This window comes from Oryctolagus cuniculus, chromosome 11 (assembly GCF_964237555.1).
Source record: "Oryctolagus cuniculus chromosome 11, mOryCun1.1, whole genome shotgun sequence".
Lineage (NCBI taxonomy): Eukaryota > Metazoa > Chordata > Mammalia > Lagomorpha > Leporidae > Oryctolagus > Oryctolagus cuniculus.
The window spans coordinates 8,342,266-8,364,886 of NC_091442.1; the positions used below are offsets into that span (position 1 = coordinate 8,342,266).

At 48.2% G+C, this 22,621-nt stretch overlaps 1 protein-coding gene and 1 long non-coding RNA gene across 9 annotated transcripts in view; one reads left to right on the forward strand and one right to left on the reverse strand.

The window, feature by feature from the left end:
- Positions 1 to 19,587, reverse strand: part of TSHZ2 (teashirt zinc finger homeobox 2) — a 478,036-nt gene extending 458,449 nt beyond the window's left edge. For 3 of the 8 annotated variants that reach the window (XM_008274168.4, XM_070051679.1, XM_051832655.2), the window contains exons 1-4: positions 19,449 to 19,587; positions 16,591 to 16,716; positions 9,274 to 9,412; positions 7,612 to 8,298 (exon numbers count right to left, since the gene is read on the reverse strand). In XM_008274168.4, the coding sequence (XP_008272390.2) occupies positions 7,612 to 7,651 (40 nt within the window). In that variant the 5' untranslated portion in view covers positions 7,652 to 8,298; positions 9,274 to 9,412; positions 16,591 to 16,716; positions 19,449 to 19,587. Of the gene's footprint in view, positions 1 to 7,611; positions 8,299 to 8,506; positions 8,938 to 9,273; positions 9,413 to 12,495; positions 12,657 to 16,590; positions 16,717 to 19,448 lie in introns of those variants that run through there. The other 5 variants (XM_070051681.1, XM_070051682.1, XM_070051678.1 and 2 more) reach the window with 4 other exon arrangements.
- Positions 9,731 to 21,750, forward strand: LOC103352236 (uncharacterized). Its single transcript, XR_011379825.1, has 4 exons — positions 9,731 to 12,061; positions 12,726 to 12,919; positions 16,062 to 16,235; positions 18,941 to 21,750. It is a non-coding gene; the product is annotated as an uncharacterized lncRNA (long non-coding RNA).
- Positions 21,751 to 22,621: the final 871 nt, after the last annotated feature.

A 22,621-nucleotide genomic window follows, 5' to 3' on the forward strand; every position in this document is an offset into this window, starting at 1 on the left:
CACGCTTGGAAGAGACTGAACTCTGCTCTACGGCATCTCGTTGGCCCAGAAGCTATTCCTACCTCCCTAGGGTGTGAGAGAGAGGCTCCTAAATACATAGCAAATTCCAAGGATCTGATAAATTGAAGTGATTTAAAGTGAGCCCCACGCAGCTTGTATAGGCATATTTATACGCCGCTGCTCTCGCTTATACAAATCGTTTTCCCCCGTGGACAACCTTGACCCGCGTCCCATTTTTGTACCTCCCAGGTCACCAGATTTCACGGATGTTTCATGATGCAGTAAAGCACTATGAAAGTTTCTTTCAAATTCATTATAAACAGAATGGTTGCTGCCAACTCTGTTTTTATCTCATTCTGTCTTTCGTTCCTAACTATTTTCATTAAAAACACTGTGTTCTGCCCACCTTAATATCTCAGCTATATAATTTCCATAGAAATGGCTTAGATGTGGCTTTAAGAAGAAAGCTCAGGGGTGATTTCAGAGTATTCATCCAGTTCAGAAAGCACTCAACTAATTAAGACCAGTGATCTTAATTTCTGTCCTCACAGAAACTGCAGAAGGCTGTCTTCTGTTTTTTAAAAAACATACCTTCGTGTCTAACAGCTTCATGGAAACACAAGACCTTCCCTTTAGCATAAATGGACACTACAGCTTTTCAATTAAATTAGTCTTTGGAGAGAGATGCAAAAGAGCTAAAAAGCTCCTTAAAAAAAATCATCCTCGCTTCACCGCTTGTCATTTGCCAAGAAGAGATGTGTAATGTAAATATAATGTGATTTTCTTCCTACCCTGTCGGAACAAAGTTTGCGACCATGAACCCTCAGTCGGCCATCTCGCAAAGCTTCGTGGTGATTTTCACTGGGTTTGCATGCCCACATGTGGTTATCTAAAACTATTTTTAAAGGGATGTGCATTATAATATCCGACATCTTTGTGCATCCAGAGAGAGCTTATTATATCCTGTTCCAGGTTGGAGAAGTAGATACAGGGGGAGTGAAACTGTTTTTTTTAAATAACACAGATGGAAAGGGAATTCTCATTTAGAAGAGCAAAATTCAAGACAAAGGCTTTCAAATAGGATTCAGGTATTTTTTTTTTTCCTATGTAATTTCTTTAAGCTCATTATCCCCAAAACTTTTGCATTGGGCATTCCCTCTCATTAACCATAGCTAAATAATATTGATATCTATTAGCAGTAAGAATATGAAGCTGTGCCTCTTGAATTTTAATCTCTAAAATTTCAAATTATTTTTGGCATTGCTTTGGCATCCCAGAATATTTGAAGATACCCAGAGGACATTCAGCTTTTTCTAAAGAGAGAAGGCAAAAGATGGAGAAAAGCAACAACTGGAAATTCTAAATGGCCATTTTAATGACTTTCAAATGCCTCCGAATTATTTAATCATTCCATCCATGGCCTTTGCTTTGGAAACAAATCTATCAGCCATTCCCACGTGCATCTCGGATTTCTTTTTCTGTGTGTCTGTGCATGTACGTAACGTCTTCAGGACTGACCGGAGAACCAAACCCTCGTGACGATTTCTCGGGCAAAATGAGCCCTGCAAATACAGCCACGCTGCTGGCCGCGCACCCGATGAACGCGCAGGTCAGGGGCAAGACCATGTGGTTGCGGAGAGTCCAGCAGCGACATTTGGGCTCCGAAGTCTCTATTTTGAATGATCATTTCTTAAAGACCTGGTGTACCTTGAAATCCACTTTACATGCAATCCCTATTTCTTCTTTTGAAAAAAGTTCTCCCAACAAGTGACAGAAAGGTCAGCTGTAGGGGGGGAATGAAATTATAAATCCAGTGAAAACGGTGTCATATGCTGGAGGCCTATAAATGGATGGTATCCTTTTCTTCCCCCCTTACTGCAATACCCTGGTAATCAGGCAAGCATTCTCAACGAGGCCCTTTCCGATGTGGCTGGAATGACTAAGCTTCCTCCTAATTGAAGAGCCGCTTGTCAAAGGTCACCCCAAGGAATACGAGAATTTCAAACTTTCATCGGGACTTGGAAAACTTAAAAAAGCACGTTTAAATACTGATTACTGAACAGCGGAACTGAACATCGCTTGCAGGGTGCACAGAAGACCCAGGTAAAAGAATGAGTTCTCCCTGCTTGCAGACTACAGTGAAAGGCAGTCTGTGTTTATCACAACATCAGAAAATTAAAATAAATTTCTCCCAAAGAAATAAAAATATAACAGCGTTTTTGACTTGTGAAGCCATAAAATTATTTGTGTGCCAGGCATCTTTTAATACCACTGTGGATTCTTTTTTTTTATAAAAGTCGTTCAATTTGATTGTAATTAAATATGTAATGAAAAAGCACCGCTTCAGGGAAGCCATGCAAGACACCCTCTAACTGTTAGTTTAATGTATTTCCAACCGACTTTGCATCAGATGAAAATGATACTCTGTGTATGCCTGGTCTGAACCTAGAATTTGTTAGACAAGTCTGTGTTTTTTAAAGGAGACCTGGGTGAATGCAGGTATTGCCTTTGAAACAGTGCCTGTGGCTTCCGGACTATGACATTCCTAAGTGAAATTGATGGCGTTGGCACAGTGATGGAAGGGAAGCTTGACTTTGGACATCTAATGCGTGTTTGCTAATTGCAGATCCAGCAAAGCAGCAGCAGGGCCTTAGTTCTTTTTGGCTGATTTTCCTAAGCTCAGCTGCAGTGATGAGCCGAGGTGCATCATTTCAATGGCCTTAAAGAACACCAGGCTCAGCACCCACCCCACCCCCCACTTTAAAACCTGCTCCACTGTGAGCGCAATTCTCAAGCCACTGGGAAGAGAAACAGCCCAGCCCAGGTATCGTCCAGCTGGAGAGAAGCCGACAGATGAGCGAGAAGTCGGCTGGGATGAAACGGGATGAAGAAACCTGGGCTGGCGAATGGGCCACACAGTGAAGATGCTTCAGCGATTCATCTCCACCCACCGTGGAGGCGTTTGTTGAGGGTGAAGTTTCCCAAAGGGGTTGCCATAGAATGGGGAGACTGGCAGAAAAAAGACATGGAAGGTGGAAGGACAAGAAATGTCGACGGATTCTGAGGAATGTTTGTATCCTCCCCCAGAGTAGCATCCAGCAGCTAAGCCGGGAAGCCTTGGAGAAGACTTCGTCGTCAAGAAGTTTTCCAGGGCCTCTCCCCTTTACCTAGCTCCACTAGAACTCCCTGTCACTTGCAATCTGCTGATTAAGGTTAATGTATCATGTCCTGATATGGCAGATTAAAAATGAAATCAATAAATGCCTAAAACAAATGGGCTTTTGAGATGTCCCATTCAATCTGGGTCTTTCAGAGTGAGGTGAGAGGCAGGAGAAAGAAACAGGGAGGGGATAGGGAAAGGGCCACTTAAGGAATCAATTTCCATCCAGGACGCTGTGTGGACAATGCGATTTCAAGGTATCCATTCTTTCTTTCTCAGAGCTTTGCCTTAAATACCAAGAAGAGCCATAATAGTCTGTATTGCTGAGGTGGGGTCCTGGGGGCTTTGTGGTCTGTGTGTGTGTGTGTGTGTGTGTGCATGTGTGTTTCATTCATCTGCTAAAATCACACTGAGTATTAAAGGAATCTACAGCACGAGATATTTAAGTGTGCGAGATGAGAACTTGTCTTTCTGAAGGATGTTTAAACAAAGTGAGGGAGTCAGGGTCCAGAATCTACCTTGATTCCTGTCCTCTTGAATCCTGTCCTGCCTGCCAGTAAATTAAAGGCCAGCTTCACCCCGAGCTGCCTGCCCCTTCCTGCGCTCTGCAGGCTCAGGTTCCTGGGACTTCACCCACTGATCCAGAGTCATCACTCTCAGGAGGTGCAGAGAGAGATCTCTCAGGTCACTTCTCCTCCACTGCAGTACTCAGAATTGTCCCTGCTGAATGCGTTTTCCATGTAAATAACCTGTGCTATTAAGGTGCAAATTGCAACTTTTAAGTAATGATTGCTAATAGTCTAATGTTTACTGCCACACAAGGACATTCATGAAAACAAAATCTGCATTATTCATCTCCATATTAAATAAACAAAATAAATTGAGGGAGCTGTTCTCTTCCGCAAGACGCTACCCAGATCTGGTTTATCAGAAAGCTTCCAGAAGTCAGGAAAAAAGGAAACCCCCAGCCCTTTCAGTGGGCACAGGCAATCCTGTAACTTACATCTCTTAGATATTCACATGCAGGCAGTCACAGGAGATTTTGTGTTCTGTTGCAACTGGCTGGCATTAATATAAAGACAATAGTTCAGGATGGTGAAATAAAATATGTTTTACACGTGTATACGGACAGGAGCTGAGACAGACTATAGAGAACAGAGGAGTTAGAATATGGTCTACAATTTTAAATTTTTAACCACTCGGCATCCCACAAAATACAAACACTGATCTGTCTTATTTTGCTTTCCCACTATCTTCTTTATCTTTCCTGAAATGCATAGGGGGAAAAGACGCTGGTAGAGAATCCTGCCATATTTCCAGGTAAAAATGGGTGCATTTTAATGGTGAGTGAAATATACATGTGAGGCAGCAAACCTCACACTCCCACATGCACAACCCCTGGGGCTACTGTAGGCTGCTTTCTAAACTTTGTTTCTCGCCTTAAGTCATAGCATGGTGGAATCGCATGGCTTTATAAAGCCAGGAAGAATAACATTTCGGAGGGAAATGTTCCGACTTAGCTGTTTCCTTCGGGAGACTCGCCTCCACCTCACATCCCTCCTCCACCCCCACCCCCGACCCAGGGGGAGGAATACAACAGAGTAAAATTCCCCATCGCTTCTAACATCATCCTGTTTATTCTATTTGGAAACTTGCTTTATTAGAAAGTTCTGTAATTGATTCCTTGAAACAACAGGACTTAAAAACTAATAATGCAAGGGAATCAAATGGCCTCGAACAATTCTGGGGGAAAAGAGAACTCCAGGAGAGCCTCAGCTCTGATTCACTCCCAGGCTTTCTCTATCTTCCATTATTCATTAATCAAGCTGGAGATCAAGCTTTCAACATCCGTCCATGGCAGTAATTACTTACAGTTGTGCATTGTGTTTAATTTTAACCCCTGATAAAAGTTAGCGTGGCCACAATCTTGGAGCGCCACCCCACCCTTCTCCCCTTCCCTGGACATGAACCGGTTAAAGAATCCCAAAGTGGCGAACTTTACTTGTGAATTAAGCACCCCTGTGGAAGACAGAGCAGGGCACTGATGACCTCGGGTGAGTGGAAGAAACACTGGTTGAAGAACTCTCTGCTTTATTAATATGTGAGCAGATACACTGTAAGAGTGTCCTCCTTGTGTACAAGATAAATTATTCCCTTTCACCTTACAAAGGGCTCCCACTTCTCCCAGTGAATATACCGAAAGTCATAAAAACAAACAGATTTAAAAAAGAAACGCTAGGAATACAATAGGCCAGAAAACTGAAACTATAGCCACAAGTTTCTACAGCCGCACTACAAAGAGTAGACAACCCAGGACCCATCCGTAGATGCCGCTTAATGAAAAGGATCTAATTTAAATAATGTGATACAGCGTTATGCTACCTACACCTGGATCCTCACTGACCGGAGGATAATTATAATCAAAGTAGTGCAATTCTGAGCAATACACTTTTTGTAATGAGCTTACGAAAGGAGACATGTCCAGTTATTCTGGTAATTTAAATTACTGCCTAGTTGTTGATGGCCTTTACCGGAACAACAAGGAGGAAAAAAAAAAAAGTAATTTTCAGGGCAGTATCACTTCTTCCTGGACTGTAGCCCAGGGCTCTCTTTCGGGATGACAATAAGGATGTTATCTCCAATAATCTAGCTACACTTGAACTTAACGTTGCCAGAACTAGATGCAGCAGGCAGACTTCCTGAGGCTCGAAGGCCATTGCACATCCCAACGCTGTCAGCCTGCAAAGCAGTCTAAGTTTTCAAAAATAAGCAAGGCAAAAGCAGAAAGGACAGGAGTGAAAGACAATTTCTTTTCAAGAGAGGTATCTGGGGCTGAAGCAAGCAAGCCCCACTGCCAAGGCAAGTTCCCAATCGACAGCACTGAAATATTCTAAGAAGCTTGCTGGTAGGGAAGCGACTGCAAATATACAAATCGAAGCGTGGAGACCGCAACTTGAACCAGCCCAGTCACCTACAAATGCCTGCCTGGGAAGGGAAAATCGCTGAGGGTACTTCAGAGCACTGCATGGCCACTCACCCTGCAAACAGGCAGGGACCGAGGTGCACGCGGGGTCCGGCACACTCGGACCTGGAGACCACTCCCTCTGCCCCCAGTTCCTGACTTGGGATTCCTTCTGAGGGTGACTTTGCAAAGTTTATGCAGGCGTTCCACCCAACTTCTCCCTGTGTTTCGCCTGAGTTGGAACACAGTGATTGTGGTGTTGCCCTAGCAGGAGCGCAGAGACAAAAAGGAAAAAAAAAAAAAACCACCAACAGCAAAACTTGAGCTTTCACTAAAACCCTGATTCAACTAAAGGACACAAAGAAATAAAAACGCCCACATTAAAAGCCCAACAAGATAATAATTGTGCATGTCTGGCTCTGAATATAGAGGGCAAGGCTTGCGTCACTGGCACTCTGAGTTACCATGGTGAGTGATTTATTGATATATATCAAGAATGAATAGATCAAAGGCAGCGAGATGACAGGTGATCAATCAAGTGTCAAATCAAAACTAGCAATCAAGTGGAAAGCTGATTTTTCAGTGGGTGGGTCTGGCAGGAGAAAAATGAACTTTCATATTACACTTCCGAGAAACAAAACCCCAGCATACTATTAAAAAAGCAATTAAGCAACCCAAAAGGAAAAAAAAAATCCCACGGAAGACTTATTGTACTGGTCCATTAACCTGTTATTATCTGGGGGTGGGGGCGGGGACGGGAGGGGATTCAGGTGGGATAGTGCCCACCACACTAGTCAATCCGCAAAGTTTGCAACTCTTCTGGGCCTAGAATATCTGCAGCTGCTCGAATTTCTATGGCCATTTCCTGTCCCCTCCTCCCCCAAGACAAGGTACACTGTCCCTGAGATTTCTGAAAGTGGCTCCTCTCGAAAAACATACTCAAATGCTCTTCCATTTGCTGGGCTGCGTTTCCCACCTTGGCGACCGAAGCTAAACTCCTACCGTTCGCCCCAGAGCCAGCCCGCCGCAGCCCGCCGCAACCTCGCACCTCAGCGCCCCGAGCCCCAGCCAGGGCAGACTCGCTCCCTGGAGGCCAGAGGCCGCTGGGCACTGACCACGAGGAGGGATGCGGGGCTGCAGGGGCCGCCTCCCTACTCCGCACCCCAAATCCCCAAATCCTCAACCCGGCTTTGGCTCGAGGCAAGAAACGACTGGGAGAAAGTTAGGGGTGGGGTGAAGGGTGGAGGGAAAAAAGTTTAAGGAGGGAAGGCTTGGTGGGATAGCTCCCCCCACCCATGCAACTGGAGCCCGGAACGCGGAGGGTGTGGGAGACCCGCGAAGGCGAGAGCGGACCGGATCCTCGGAGGGGCGCCCCGAGCGAACTGCCCGGAAAGCTGAAGGGGGTGGCGTCCCGGGGCGCCCGGGGGCCGGGAGGGCGGGCGGGGAGCGCGGCGCGCGGGCAGCCCCGGAGCGGAGCCGGTTCTCTTACCTGCCGCCCGCTTGGGTGCCTGCTGTTTCCTTCTTGGCATCGCTCTACTTCGCTCCAGTCCCACTTCTGGCGCCCCAGCCCCGAGCCGCGCGCTGGGGCCCGCTGTCCCTCTCGCCTCTCTGGGTCTCCTCCGCCTCTCGCCCGGTGGCTCCTAGGACGTCACTCGGCCTCTGTCCCCCTGACGATCCCCCCTGCAACTCCTGCGGCACGGGCCGGAGACCCCCCTCTCTGGGTGGCAGACACGGCTGGCTGGTGCCGGCTGGTTGGAAGTAGAGGTTGGTTCTGCCTTGTTTGTTTGTTTGTTTTTGCTTTTTTTCCTCTCTCTTTTTTGTTTTTGCTTTTGGAATTTTTTTTTGTTTGTTTTTGCTTTTTTTTTTTTGGTGACTGTTGAGACACTTGATTTCTTTATTAAACATCCAAGACCGGGTTCAGATGGAAGGGACGAGGGGCGCACACGCGCCACACGCACACGCGCGCGTAACGATAAGGGGAAAAAGGCAATCCTGGGAAGGTAGTGGTTTCTTCTTCTTTTTCTTCTTCTTCTTCCTTCTCCTCTTTCCCTCCTCCTCCTCCACCTCCTCCTCCTCCACCTCTTCCTCCTCCTCCTCCTCCTCGCCGACCTCTATGGCGGATTCGCGTAGGGAGAGATCACTCACTGTGGGTTTGTAGCTGCTGTCAGATCCCCGTCTGTGAGTGATATGCGAGAGGACAGGAGCGGGTTTGGGAAAGACGGAAAATCTGGAATTCACTCACACACACACACACACACACACACTCACACACACACACACACGCACGCACTCATACACACACGCACGCGCGCACTCGCCGCCTCCCGCACACACACGCGCACCCCCACATGCGCGCACACACGCGCACACACACTCACACTCACACAAGACAGGGCGAGGCGATGCCAGCAAACATCGATCCCGCTGAACAAACTGAACATTAACAAACTCCTCCTCCTCCTCCTCTCCCGCGACCTGATGACAGGGAGAAATTTACTCCCCAGCCGCAGAGCGCCAGGCAGAGGGAGTCTATTAAAGGGACAGTGTCCCGCCGGGGAGAGGGGCCGGGGCCGGGGCCGGGCGTGCCCACCAGGCGCCGGGACACCCCCGGGGAGGAGGCGGGAGGGGAGGGGCGAGGAGGTGAGAAGTGCAGGGAGGCGGGAGGAGCCGGGGCAGGGTGACGGCTCAACTCGTAAGCTGGGAAGCTGGCCAGAGTGACTGACCGGCAGGGACCGTGGCAGTGCTAGGAGGGGCTCATAGGACTGCCTGGGGCGGGGAAGGGGGCGGGGACCTTAGGCAAGGATGCTCTCCATCCTCTCAGTCTTAACTCGACGCCCCACCCCCAAAGGCCCTGCCCACCCACCGGCATTACCCGGGATGCCCTGCCCTCCTGCCCTCTTGCTCATCACTGGATGGTCATAAAAATCAACCGCCCTGATCAATCAGATACTCTTTTTTGCTTCCTTTGAACAACACTTACTGTGTACCTACTGTGTTCTGGTGATTCTGTCCCAGTGGGGGAGGCAGATAAATCACCCCAGTTATCTGATCTTTGCCTAAATGCCACCTTCTCCCAGCACTGTCTCATTTAAAATCACACACACACACACACACACACATACACACCATCCCACATCTCCATTTTATTTACCCACACTGGGCTTCCACATGGCACATGTTACATAGTTTCCATCTCCTTAATTGTCTGAGATTCCCCTCTAGAAAATAAGCTCTGTGGGGAAGAAGGAATTGTGCCTCTTTTGTTCCCTTATATCCTCTGTGATGGCACACTGCAAGGCATAGAGGAAGTGCCCAGTAAAATATTTGTGAAGTGAATGAAAAGCAAACAACCAGGATCACTTCCGAGTCATGAGCTCCATGAAGATGTTAAAACTGGGTTCTGTGATAGTGAATGAGGGCGTGCTTCCAGAGGACTGATGCTCACAACCTTACCAGGTGCCCGGGGAGGGGGGGGCGTCTGTGAGCGGGATGAAGCGGATCCTGCCCTCCAGGAGCTCCCCTGGCAGTGAGAGAGAGGGGGAGGGGCGAGCAGTGCAGGCTGGGACAGGAGGGGACTGGGGAGGGGGGAGGGATGGTCCCAGATGGGGCATGGTGTAGGGGGCCCAGTCAAAGCTGAGTAAGACAGGCAGTGTCTGACAGGGCTGGGGAGCTTCCGGCCTACGGGCTCTATCAGGCCCAGAAATCATTTGGTCTGACCCTGCCAAGACAACTGTGGGCAAGACTCAAAATTCGGTCAGTCTACAGCAGGCTAATTTCCAAGCTGATCATTTTGTACGTCTCGCAAATGGTGTCATACATATCCAAATGGCCCTGGGCGGAAACAAGTTTCCCCAATCCCGATTCTGATTTCCTACATCAGAATCTCCTGAGACCCTTTAAAGACCCTGAGGCCTGGCTCTCACCCCTGAGCAGGGATTTCCAAGCTACCGGCATCCTGAGCCAGGTAACCCTTTGTTGCGGGTGCCTGTCCTGTGCCCTGTGGAGTATCTGGCAGTGTCCCTGGTTTCCACCTACCAGAGGTGTCACCCACCCACCCCAGCTGTGACGACAAGCATTGACTCCAGGCATTGCCCAGTGACCCCTGTGGGCGAAATCGCCCCTGGTTGAGCACTACCACCCTAAATCTTCTACATCAGAAACTTCTAGATAAGGGTTTAAGAACCCCTCCCCACTCCCACAAACGAATGTCCCGCTCACTGCAGTTTAGGAATTTCTGCCAAAAGAGCCTTTGCTCTTTTGGAAGCAGACAGACTCAGTATTGTTCACTACAGAGTCTAGGAAGGCAGTAATGGCAGCATGATTCAGAGTGCGCTGTGCTGTGGTCACCGTGGAGTCTACCTGTGCCCACCCCAGGGACCCTGCGCAAGACAGGCCTCGTCTGCATGGCCAAGACACCTCCCACCTAACAACCTACCCACCCACTTTTGCTGTCCCTCTTGGGAAATTACCAAGTGTGACTCGTTCCACAATTATTTTTCTTAACAGCTCTTCTGGGCTACAGGAAACTTAGCTTTGCCATCCTACTCATCATTCGAAACGCATGGTTGCCACTGATTGCACAGTGCTGTTGAATCATCGTTCACAATTCATTTGATCTCTCCAAGATCCCCCACCCCACACGGTCACTACCAACGGAGTGACACCCAACGGAGACAGAAAACTCTTTCATATTTGGCAATGCCAGCAAAAGGGGATTCATTCCAAGTTATCAACAAAGAGGATTTTGGCTATACCCGTGGGGTACACAACACAGTGGTACCTAGATTTTTTTTTAAGCCGTGTAGCTGTGCCATTAACATTGAATCCCGTCCTGAGCAAAGTTCCTCCCTTCCACTTCTTTTTCAATCTGACAAAGTCTGTTTGGTACTGGTGTCTCATTTATATCCAACACTTGCTGATTCAACCAAGATGCTACAGATTACAGTTTCAAGAAATTTGGAAGGACAAGGATCAGGCTAGACTTTAAAAAAAAAGGGATTTCATTGATTTCACTTTGGGGGGGTAGCTTCTGTTTCAGTGAAGGGTATTGCTGGTGGCAATCTAACGTTTAAACTCATTTAGGTGAGTGTGAACTATATGCAAGGAATGACAGAGGGTAAATACTCATTTAGGTAGGATGTGGGGGTGGCACATGTGAGACAGGCGATGTAGGCATTAGAACTGGCAAAATGCTGGGCTAATCCATACACCTTGGCACTCGGGAACCGCCTGCCAAGAGCTGGTGTCTTAGACTAATGACATGTTATGTCTCCTGGGAACTTCGCTTCCTAGGATCCCACATTGAAACTTCGGGATGTGCAGGGGCACGAACTGATTGGAATGAGTCAACCGTCTCTTCTGGAGCACTTGTTCCCACAATGGCTGCACTTCAGACCTCACCTGGAGATTGGTGTCATTATGTTTTAAGATAAAGAAGCCCTGGCCCCACCCAATTCTTACTAAATCAGATCTCTGGGCAGGGCCAGAGAATCTGAAATTTTCAAAGTTTCCAGGTGATTCTGACATGATGCCGGGCATGAGAACCTCTCCCATGGAAAGGTGAATTTGTAACAGGTGAATCAAGTTCATGGAACATACTGCATGCGAGGAACAGAAAGGACATCTATTCTTGGATCCACTCAGAGCCATCAAGCACACAATGGATTGAACTGTTGTGTATTTGCCTGTCTCACCATGGGACTCCAACCCAATCAAAACGAAGACTCCAGGGGTGCCACCTGGGCAGGGAGGGCCCTGCCCGCACCCATGCTGGGCACGAGGGTAGCCTGAGAGATGAAGAACACGGATGTTCCCATGAAGCCTCCTGCACATGCGTCAGGGCTGCTGCACCCACTCTTGCACCCGGCATCTGGTTTTCCTCTCGACTCAATATTCGAACGTCACCTCCCTTGCCCCACTGTCCGTCCCACTGTTTCTCTGTAAGTATCTCTTCAATTCATATTGAGAGCATATGGTCATGGTCGGTGTTCCCTAATGAGATGTAAGTTCTAGTCATCTCGATGCCCCAAATCCAGCGTGGTATCAGCGCCAGTGAACAGTTGTGGGTTGGCTGGACTGCAGGCTGAACACAGCTGCCAGGAAGGGTGCACCTGAAGGGCTCCTCGGACTAGGGAGGGGTGAGCACCTCGGTGCCTCTGTTTCCAGTTGACCTTGTCCTTCCCTCACCGACTTCCCTGCTTTGCTCCGCCTCCTCCTCCGGGGCCTCCCTACTGCCTCTTCCAAGAAGCTTTCTTGGTGTGATTCGAACTCTTCTAATGCATGTCTCCCCAAAACAGAGACTCAACATAGAGCATGATTCCTCTTTATATACAGGGAGAGCTAAATTTTGTTTAGGGATCAGGGAACTGGTTACCTTGGATAGTGGACACGAGGAGGCTTCCAAGGGGCTGGCGCTGATCGTCACCAGTATGGCGTACTCCTTGGTGTTCGATCCGAAAATAAGTTCAGCTGCACACTTAGGCTTTGTGTAGGTACGCAATACTTCAGATCAAGAGGCAGCACCCTCGCCCTTGGCTGTAATCAATTTGTTTGTTTTGAAACAATTATTGGTTGTAATCAATTTGTTTGTTTTGAAAATCCCAGTGCCCAGGTCTGACCCCAGAGCCATGACATCAGTATGTGGAAGTGGGATGCAGCCATCAGTGTTTTTACAGCCCTCAGGTGGTGCAGCCAAGTTTGGGAGCCAGAGCACCATAGGACTTTGCCTGGAGGATCTGATTCATTGCCTTCCTTTTAGACCCTTCTCTGTCCAGGAACCATTTTGTGAGAACTTCCAGGTAGCAATCTCTGGTTATTTCAACCCTCCTAGGACCCCTGGGACAACATCACACTAGCTGAGGCAGGGGGATCCCCAGGTCATAGAGGACGACTGGAAGACCATCAGGGGGGTGTTGGGATAGAGGAGTATGGCAGGCTCTGCTTCAGAGTTGAGGGAAGGTTGAGGTCCTCCGAGGAGGCAGGTTAAGGTCCTCAGAGGGGGCAGTATTCACACGGATCTCTGGAAGTGGCCCCCCAGGAACCAGGGCCTGGACTGGAAAGACTCGTGTGCTTCAGGGATAGAAAGGATACAGCTTGGGGCTGCACCAGAGACCTTCCAGGCAAAGCGAAGCTGAAAAGACGCTGCTTAGGCGGATTGGGATTGATCACAGGGGAGATGGTCATCACGTCCGGTCTGAATTCTACCTTCTGGCTGTTGATAATGCCAATTTGTCTATTTACACCCTGAAAACATTAGAGGGTTTGCTCAACCAACTCAGGAGAGAACGTGTCTTGTTGCCTTGGTGGAAATTTGCTTTGTAAAACTATGTAAGGTTGATAACGACAAAGGTCAGGGATGCTCAGGCACTGGCAAATCTGCCTTTAAGAATGAATCTCCAAAAAGGTATTGGACTCTCTATTTTCTAAAGATTTTATTTTACTTGAAATGCAGAGAGAGAGAGAGAGAGAGAGAGAGAGAGAGGATGAGACAGAAGAGAGAGATGTTCCATCTGCTGGTTCGCTCCCCAAAACAGCTGCAACAGCCAGGGCTGGGTGAGGCTGAAGCCGGAAGACTGGGACACCCTCCGGGTCTCCCATGTGGGTGGCAGAGTTCCAAGGACTTGGGCCATTGTTCATTGCTTTCTAATGTGCATTAGCCCAGAGCTAGATGGGAAGCAAAGTTGCTGGTACTCAAATCTGTGCTCATATGGGATGCTCGCTGGCACCCCAGGTGGCAGTTTAATCTGGTGAATCACAACACTGGCCCTAGACTCTTTTTTAAAACTATTTTTATTTGATGAGGTACAGGGCTTTGCAGCAGCAATTAAGCATTGGGTATATTTTAGATCAGACGACTGCTGAGTGGACAGGCTGGGGACACAGGAGCTGTTAGAGTTCACATCTATCACATGGCTCCCCTGGAGTCGATTCCTTAGCTGCTGAAGGTGTGTTGCTACTGCAGAGGAATCAGACCAAGTCTCTGGCCCAGGCAGCCATTGCTCAACTTCATTAACCACAGGAAGACATTAAGTGAATGTAAGGACCGGAAAGCCTGCAGACCATGTGACGAGCAGCCTTGAAGTTCTGGGCTCCGGTGCATTTTCTGCCACCTCAACTGTGCATCAAGCTCTGTTTCCTGCACTCATTAGAACTGTGTGCCCAAAAGTGCCCCTCAACTTTCAGAAGCAAATAGAGAATGATATAATTCGCCCTGAGAACACCTTTCTGTCTTATCCGGGGCATGTCTTATCTATTATGATTAGGCATTAAGCATCCTATTGTCCTTAAAATTTCATGAGATTCTACCCCTGCTTGCTAGGATTATGTCAAAGTGACTCGTCCCGAACACTGGTTTCACCCAACAGTCCGGCTTGTCTTCCCTCCTTAACCACTGCTGGGCTGTCCAGGCAGGTTAAGGCACCTACAGGCTTAGAGTGGTTCAATCAGCTGAGACTGCTGCCAGGCCCTCTGTCTGCATAAGGTTCCTGTCCTACTTGTGCTGCTCCAAGATAAAGGTTTGGGGATCCTGTGATAGCATTTGCATGCACATGGCTTATTTGGGAAATTATCCTTCAAAACTCCACAAGGGGAGTAGGTAAGTGAATAGGGAGGGAAGCAGTCAGGACAGAGTGTGTTATCTGGTAGGTTGTCCCTGCGGCTGCCTGCAGCCTACGCTGTTGGGGCCACTGGGATTCAGTGTAGGTCATGCACCTTTGAGATAACCTCTTAACGCATGAGAGAGCTCAGGGATTTATCCATCGACTCCAGCATTGGAAGAGAGTCACTCGTGGCCTCCCTTGTAGGAAAATGGGCCACCGGTGCTGGCTGTTAGCAGTTAAGTTGGTGAGTGAAGAAATGGCAGGACAAAGTTACCATCTGCTGGATGGGACTCCCCTAAATTGTGAGGTCTAGGAGGGCAAGGACCTAAACTGCCCCCTGGAGTGTCCTCCCCCTCTTAGCTTCGTGCCACATACACGGCAGACCCACGGTGGGCGAAGTCTCAGCTCCCTTCCTCCTTCCGTGGCTCTCCCTCGTCCAGTCCCCTTGCTTTTACCAGCATACTCACAGAGTTACTCTTCCTTATCAGTCTTTGTATTTCCTGTTTTTTTCCCAGCCTCATCTTTCCCAACAGGTGTGCTCACCTAGGGGCGCAGACCTCTTTCCTCCTCCTTGTTTATCCCTAGTGCAGCTGTAGAGCTGACTCTGCATAATTATCATAGCTTGAGCTTTCAAACAAAATAAAAGACACGTGCTCTGATACTCAGGAGTGCGTTCTTTACATGAAGTAGGGGTAGAAGGCCTGAAATTAGGATCATCCCAAAAATGGCAGGACGTGCGAGCACTGTGTGCAGGCCAGGAGGGCACCAGGGAGGAAAAGTCAGGGCGAGTTTGGAGTCATTGAGGTCAGTCTTTTCAATGCACTTTCATCACTAAGACTATGACCGTAGGTCACACATTCCACCTCTCTAAGCTTAATTTTCTTCTTGGTAGGGACTAGTGTTGTGGCACAGTCGGTCAAACTTCTGCTTGAGACATCGGCATCACACATCAGAGTGCCAGTTCCGATCCCAGCTGCTCTACTTCCGATCCAGCCCCCTGCTAATGCACATGGGAAGGCAGTAGATGATGGCCCAAGTGCTTGAGTTCCCCTGATACCCATGGGATAGACCTGGGTGAAGTTCCTGAATTTGGCTATTTGGAGAGTGAACCAGTAGAAGGAAGATATTTCTCTTGCTCTCTCTGCCTTTCAAATAAATAAATCTTTTAAAAATTTTCTCATCTGTGAAGACGGAGGTAATTATATTGTCAGCTTCATTAAGGGCATCGAGAGGATCCATGAACAGAGATAGAATACTTGGCATAATAGCCGACTTAGGAAGCAGTCCTGATTTTAACTCCTTGATACTTTACAAGTGTATGTTTGTTCACTGTTTTTCACAGAGACCTTGCAGATTTAAGGGAACTTCAAAAAGTTAACGGAAAGATGAAATTACACGATATTTGGGGAGTGCGCCTTTGGCCCGGTGACTAAGGCACTGCTTGGTACCCCTGCACCTGCTATCAGAGCATCTGTGTTCAAGGCCTGGCTCTGCTCCTGACTCCAGCGAAGTGCAGGTGATGGCTCAAGTCGTTGGGTTCTTGCCACCCCTGTGGGAGACCCAGATTGAATTCCCAGCTGCTGGCTTCAGTCTGGTTAGCACCAGCTGTTGCAACTATCTGGGGAGTGAATCAGCTGATAGGAGCTTTCTTTCCCTCCCTCTCTCCCTTCCTCCTTCCCTCTCCCTCTTTCTCTGTCTCAAACATGCAGAAAAATTTTTAAAGAAAAATTTTGGTATAAATTTTGAAGTCCATGCATATGAGGGGGGAGTCTTCATATAACTGCAGTAAAACACTATGCATGATTTCAAAATTTGTTTCACAAAATAAGCTTATTCATGAAATCCATTTTCTCACAAACTTTCTGACATACCTTTATGTGGCTGAGGTCCAATCTGACCCAATCGGGGGAAGACAAGTCACTTTAGCTCACTGCTCCACACAGGCAAGGCCGCTGACTTACAGAAACTTTTCGGGAGGCTGGGATCGTCAGCAGAAACTGTGGAAGGCAACACAGCTTGGATTCAAACCACTGAAGGCAGAGGACAGGCGTCCCCCCACCACCAACATCTACTTTCCCCACCAATGCTCCGTAAGCACCTGTCCTTGCTGGGCACGAGGCTCGTGCTAGGGATACAGCAGGGAATAAAGCACCTAGGGGAAGCCAGGCAAACCACAGTATAGTGACAATAGCCATGTGAGAGGAGTTTAGGAGGCACCTGGTGCCAAACACTGCTCTAAGCACTGTACACTATGAAATTTGCTTAAAACAATTTGCTAGCGTCAAGTGCTTCTGCTGTCCCCATGTTCTATATGAAGAAACTGAGGCACAGACTGTTTAGGTAACTTAGCTAGGGTTATGGAACTAGTTAGAGGAGGCCTGGATTCGAACCCTCCTGGTGCGGCTCTGGTGTTGAGTATACCCAATCGTCACACATTACAAGGTAGCACTTCCACCACAGGGACTCTTATAGCACAAGATGCTGGTTATTTATGTCATTGAGCGGTCGCAAACCTTTGCATGCATATTATCTCCCAGGGAGCCTAAATCGATCCCAGGTGCCCCACCCCACTCCCGGAGCTCCTGGTTTATCAGGTCTGTCCTGGGGCCTCAGAGTGCGCGGTTCTTAAAAGCTCCTGGGTGACAGAGGGCTGAGTCCCTGGACCACACCTTGAGTTCCTGGGGTCCTGACAGGTCTGACTTTTGCCACCCCCACAGGGGACACCTGACAAAGTCAGGAGACCTTCTGGGTTATACCACTTAGGGCTGCGGCCAAAGAGCCTAGGGCACACAGCGCAAGCCCTGCGAGAGAAGGGTGATCCGGTTCCAACCGCTGACAGGGCTGAGGGAAACCCGGAGGTGGAGCCAAAGCTCATGCGTGACCTCCGCGCCTGCAGCAGCCCCACGGGAGTCTCCTTGAACAGGTGGGTTCGGAGTCAGGGGAGGCGGCTGCCACGTCGCTGCGTTTCTCACAAGCTCTAACAGGTGGACCCGCATGGGGTGACAGGAGCTGGAATATACCTCGCGCGGGTGAAGGGCTTGAGACACAGTGAGCTTCTAGAAAGAAGAGCCAGACCTCCTCCTGCATTCGTTCAGAACAGAAGCAGCTCTGGCTGTAAGCAACCCTCTTCAGCTCCCCTGGTAGCCCGTTCTGCCCTTAGGCAGCGCTGGAGCAGAGGCCCAGAGGGCCCGAGGCCCCGCCCAGCTCCCTGAAGCAGCCCGGGGCCTATAGAAAGTGGGGAAGGCCAGGGCTGAGGCAGAGCTGCCTCGCTGCGGCCCGGACGGCGAGGGGCGCCTATTGTTGCCGGCAATCGTGGCTTCTTTCCAAGAGCCGCGTGTTACCGACGGGGTCTGCATCGGCCTCCCTTTCAGGTCTGCAAACGCGAGATGAAAAAGTGGCTGTTTTGAAAATGGTTGCTCTCCTGGGAGAGGAGAATGGGAGAAAATGGACTCTGTGCGCCCAGCGCTCCAGAGATGGCACCCAGCCCCTGCTATCAATGCCAGCATTAAGCAGGCTTGGTTGAGAGGCAACCTACAGATTTATGACTTCCTGTGTCCGCCAGCAGATGTCATGGTGGCTGACAGAACAGAAGGCCTTTCAAGAGCGAGCTGGGGTGGAGCTAAGGAGAGGGGGAAAGTAAACATCGCCTGAAAGGCAGAAGCCAAAACTGGTGTTTGCTTAGTGGGGCTATTGTTCACGCTGGCATTTGGGGACACCGGGAAGTTTTACGTTAAACGGAACATCTCGTGATTATCTCCGCGGTCCTGCTTCCAAAAACCAGGCAGAAACTCTTACAGGAAAAACAGTTGCTGGCTTTGCTCAAACAAGAAAGGGTTTTGTTCCTGGCCTATTTGTCTCTTTAACAATTCTCCGGGATAAAATGAACACTTTGCACTGGAGAAACATATATATTTACCCCGAAACATCATTCTGATGGGCTTTTAAATATAGGCATTTTACAAATTCAGCAGCTCATTCTGAGATTCCTTTGATATACATATAATTTTCCCCATTTAAAAAAATTGCATAATAGGATGTCATTGGTATTTTATGTGCCAGGATTTTCCGTGGTACTGAAAAGTGGCATAAATTTGGCATTTATCATGAGCCAAAACCCCCATATTCGTAAGTACAACTGCTAACACATACTTAGCAGTAATTACAAGTCACATTTCCACATTTCCTGTCTGTAATCTGGACCTGGTGATCTCCCTTCCACAGGTAGAGGAGGCATTTTCCCCAATGGACCCTTGAAGACATTCTTCGAGCTCGGGGAAACGTCTCCCATCTGCAGCCCAGGGACAAGTCTGATTACGGACGCTGGACTGGCTTTGTCACCCACCAATCATTGCCCATCGTGGCTGGGCAGAAACAGTCAGCGAGGACTTTAGAGAGGAAAGCACCAGGGTTCCCTTTGCTCCTGGCCTCTCAAAAACAAACAAACTCATTTCAAGCAAAAACTTGACCCAGAAGCTTCTGTTGTTAATCTGTTGCCATAATGTGGATTTTTGTGTAGGGGTGAATACCTGATTTCATCAAGATTTTCTAAATAGTACAAAAGCTCTAGTGCCTTTTAGCAAACCCACTTCCAAGTGGCAATATGCTTGGTGATGTCCTTACTCACCAGGGCTCCAGGAGCTAGCTCTGGATTCTGAGCCCAGCTCTGCCACATTCACTCCCTGCATTATTCTGCACAGGGAACGTGAGCTCTCCAAATCTGTTTTCTCACCTGTAAATGGTGGACAATACAAGCAGCATTCTCTTAGTGTTTTTTTCCTAATGAGGATCGAATGCCCGGTTTGTGAAGTGATTAGCTGGGTGCCTGGCACAGGGGAGGAGCTCGATAAATTAGCTATTGTTATAATGTTATAATAGTCCACAGGTAGACACGCCAACTCACAGACTGATTCACTGGCCACCTAGAAAAGAAATCCAATAACAATAATAACATTAATTGCAGCTGTCATATATTGACACATACTAAGTGCTAGACACTGTGCTAAATGCTTGATATGCAAAATCTATTGAATTCAATCCTTACAACCACTCTATGAGGCCAAGCATTATGGCTTCAATTTTACATGTGATGAGGTTGGATAGTTCATGGCAGAGGTTTTCAGACTTGAGCATACCACCTCTGAAATCCCTTGGAGAATGATTTAAAAGCAAGACTGCCTGGTCTTCTCCCACAGTTTCTGATTGAGTGGGTGTGGCCTAGGGCCTTGTTTGTGTTAAGTTCCCAGGTGCTGCAGCTGCCACGGAAGATGGGCCACATTCGAGAACCACTGATTTAAGTGACTTGTTCAAGGTTATGCAGTAAGCCACAGACGTTTTCACATTTAATAATTTGAATACAGTTTAACAAAATCTACTGTTAACAAATACTTATGTTTCTTCAAATTTCCTACATTAAATAGTTGATTATTGAGTCCCCAAAGCACAGTGCTTTGGAGAGCTGCTCCTTTGCAGGAAATGCCCTGTTCCGTGAAGTTCTTCATGGTTCAACACGGTTTGTGATCCCCTCGAAGGAAAGGATTTCAGGAACATTATCAGAAGGGGCACAAGTCACCAGCAGTTCTACTGGAGCACAGGAGAAAATGCAAGGGCTGTGACCCACTCCTGGCTTCAGAATTCATTAGGTCTTCCAAGATGCAGTCCAGCTAAGCAAGCCGCACCTGGGTACCAACTGTGCCCTTGGTAAAACCCAGCTCACCTGGACAGAGATGACTCAATGTCCCCACCATTCAAGTGTGCCCCTTGCAATCGACCACCCTACGGGCAGCTGATACACATTACTGTGCGAGTAAGACCTGGGATGCACTTTGGCCCATATCGCTGGGCTTGGAACTGTAGAGAATGACTTCAAGAAACACCTGGTGAGAGATGTGAATGTAGACAAAGGATGCAGACACAGAGCCTGGATAAAGCCCAGATTCCCTTAGTGGGGAAAGTAATCAAGCAAAAGGTCACTCATTGGTATCTTCCTCATTCAGCTGCAAATGAAAAGAACCTGAATTCAAATACACAGGATGCACTTCAGGAAATGTAAGCACTAAAGGCTTGAAGAAAATAGATAAACGAGGAGGGAAACAGGTGGTGCCATTCTCAGAGGTAGCAACTGGCTGAAGACTGGGAATTTCTATAACCGAGATATGCAGGATGGAGGAACAGAATACACATTGGATTTGCCACGGGGAGCCTGGGATTCCAGTGCTGTCTCTGCAGCTATTGGGCCAGCTCGTCTTTGAAGATCCTTTCTCTCCGACATCCATGGATGCTTCTTATTTATACATCCACTCACGGAGTCTTTCATTCAATAAATAGTTACTGAGCACGTTTTACGGACTGGGTCCTATTGTAGACACAGACCCCCATCCCCGCTCTCATGCAGCTTACTTCTAATGAGAAGAGCAAGACAGTGTACAAAATCAGATATCCAGTATATTAGGAAGTGAACAACATCAAAGAGAAACAGGAAGATGGAAGTGGCATTGGGTAGTCAGAGGTATGGTTGAGAACGGGCCCGTCTCTACCCACAACTACAGCACCATTCACCATCAATACAAACCTTTCGCTGTATAGGAGGGAACATTAAGTCCTAATTGACCTAAGGACAAAGGAGAAAAATTTTGGCTGCACATAAACCAAACATCCAGGAGTTGATAGTCTAATGGCATTGGTGTTTCTCATCCCAGCACCCACCCCACCGACATAACTCAGATTTTCTGACATAACTCGGATTTTCACCAGGGCATTGCTACAACTTGAACATGACTTGGCTTCCCAGCTCATTCAGACATTTAAACCCCAAAGTGGGTCTAACAGGAGGTCTTTCGGTCCCTGGGGTGTGCCCTGGGAAGGTAGTTCTCATGAGATGGGTTGGCCCTAGAAGCCCAGTGTGATGCTCCGTGTCTCGCTGAAGTGTGATCCACCATCTACCACCCTCCTCAGACACCAGCCTAAAGGAGCTGCCCTGTGTCAGGCTGTAAACTTCTGGAACTGTGAGCCAAAATAAACATTCTTCTTTCATAAGTAGCTCCTCTCAGGTATTTTAAAGCGACAAAAAGCTGACTAATGCAGGTTATCTAACACTTCCCTATTTGATTTATGTACCTGCCTGGAAAGCAGGCCCCTCCCCCAGCTCCACGGCTTAAGCCAATCAGCACATTCCCTTTTCCCCACTGTTCGCAGTGATTGGTTCTTGAGGAGGCAAGGGTCCAATGAGTGGAATTTCAGAAATCCTGCTGGGGATCTTTCATGCATTGAAACTTGAGGGGAAAATTGCTACCAGCAATAATCTAGAAACCATGAAAAGGGCTGGCTTAGAGTGGAGTGGGGGATGGAGAGAGAAAACAAAAGTAAGGGAACCCTAGGCTCTTGATGATAGATAGCCTTGATCCACAGGATAAACACACTCCAGTAAACCTGCTCAGCCCTACACTCAACAGTTAAATGAGTCAAACGCAATTCCCTTTAGGACTTTGAACTATGCGGGCTGGGTTTCTGCTGTTTTGTTTTGATTTTTTTGAGAGGCAGAGAAAGTGGGAGAGCAGGCACATGGGCTCCGCGAGTGAGCTCATCTGCTGGTTCACTCCCCAAATGTCGGCAATGGCTGTGGCTGGGCAATACTGAGAGGCCAGGGGCCAATAACACAATTAGTTGAGTCATTTCCACTGACTTTAAGGACTGACTGCATTAGCAGGAAGCTGGAGTTAGGTACTAGAGACCGAGACCGGTTATCAAACCTACACACTCTGATGTGGAACACAGGTACCTTAACTGCTAGGCCAAACACGTCCTGGTTTTTGTTGTTTTAAAGGGAAGATAAAATATCTAGTTCAGGCACAGCTATATGCGGGTGCAGCCACATCAATGAGATCACAGACCCCCAGTTTGCCTTCT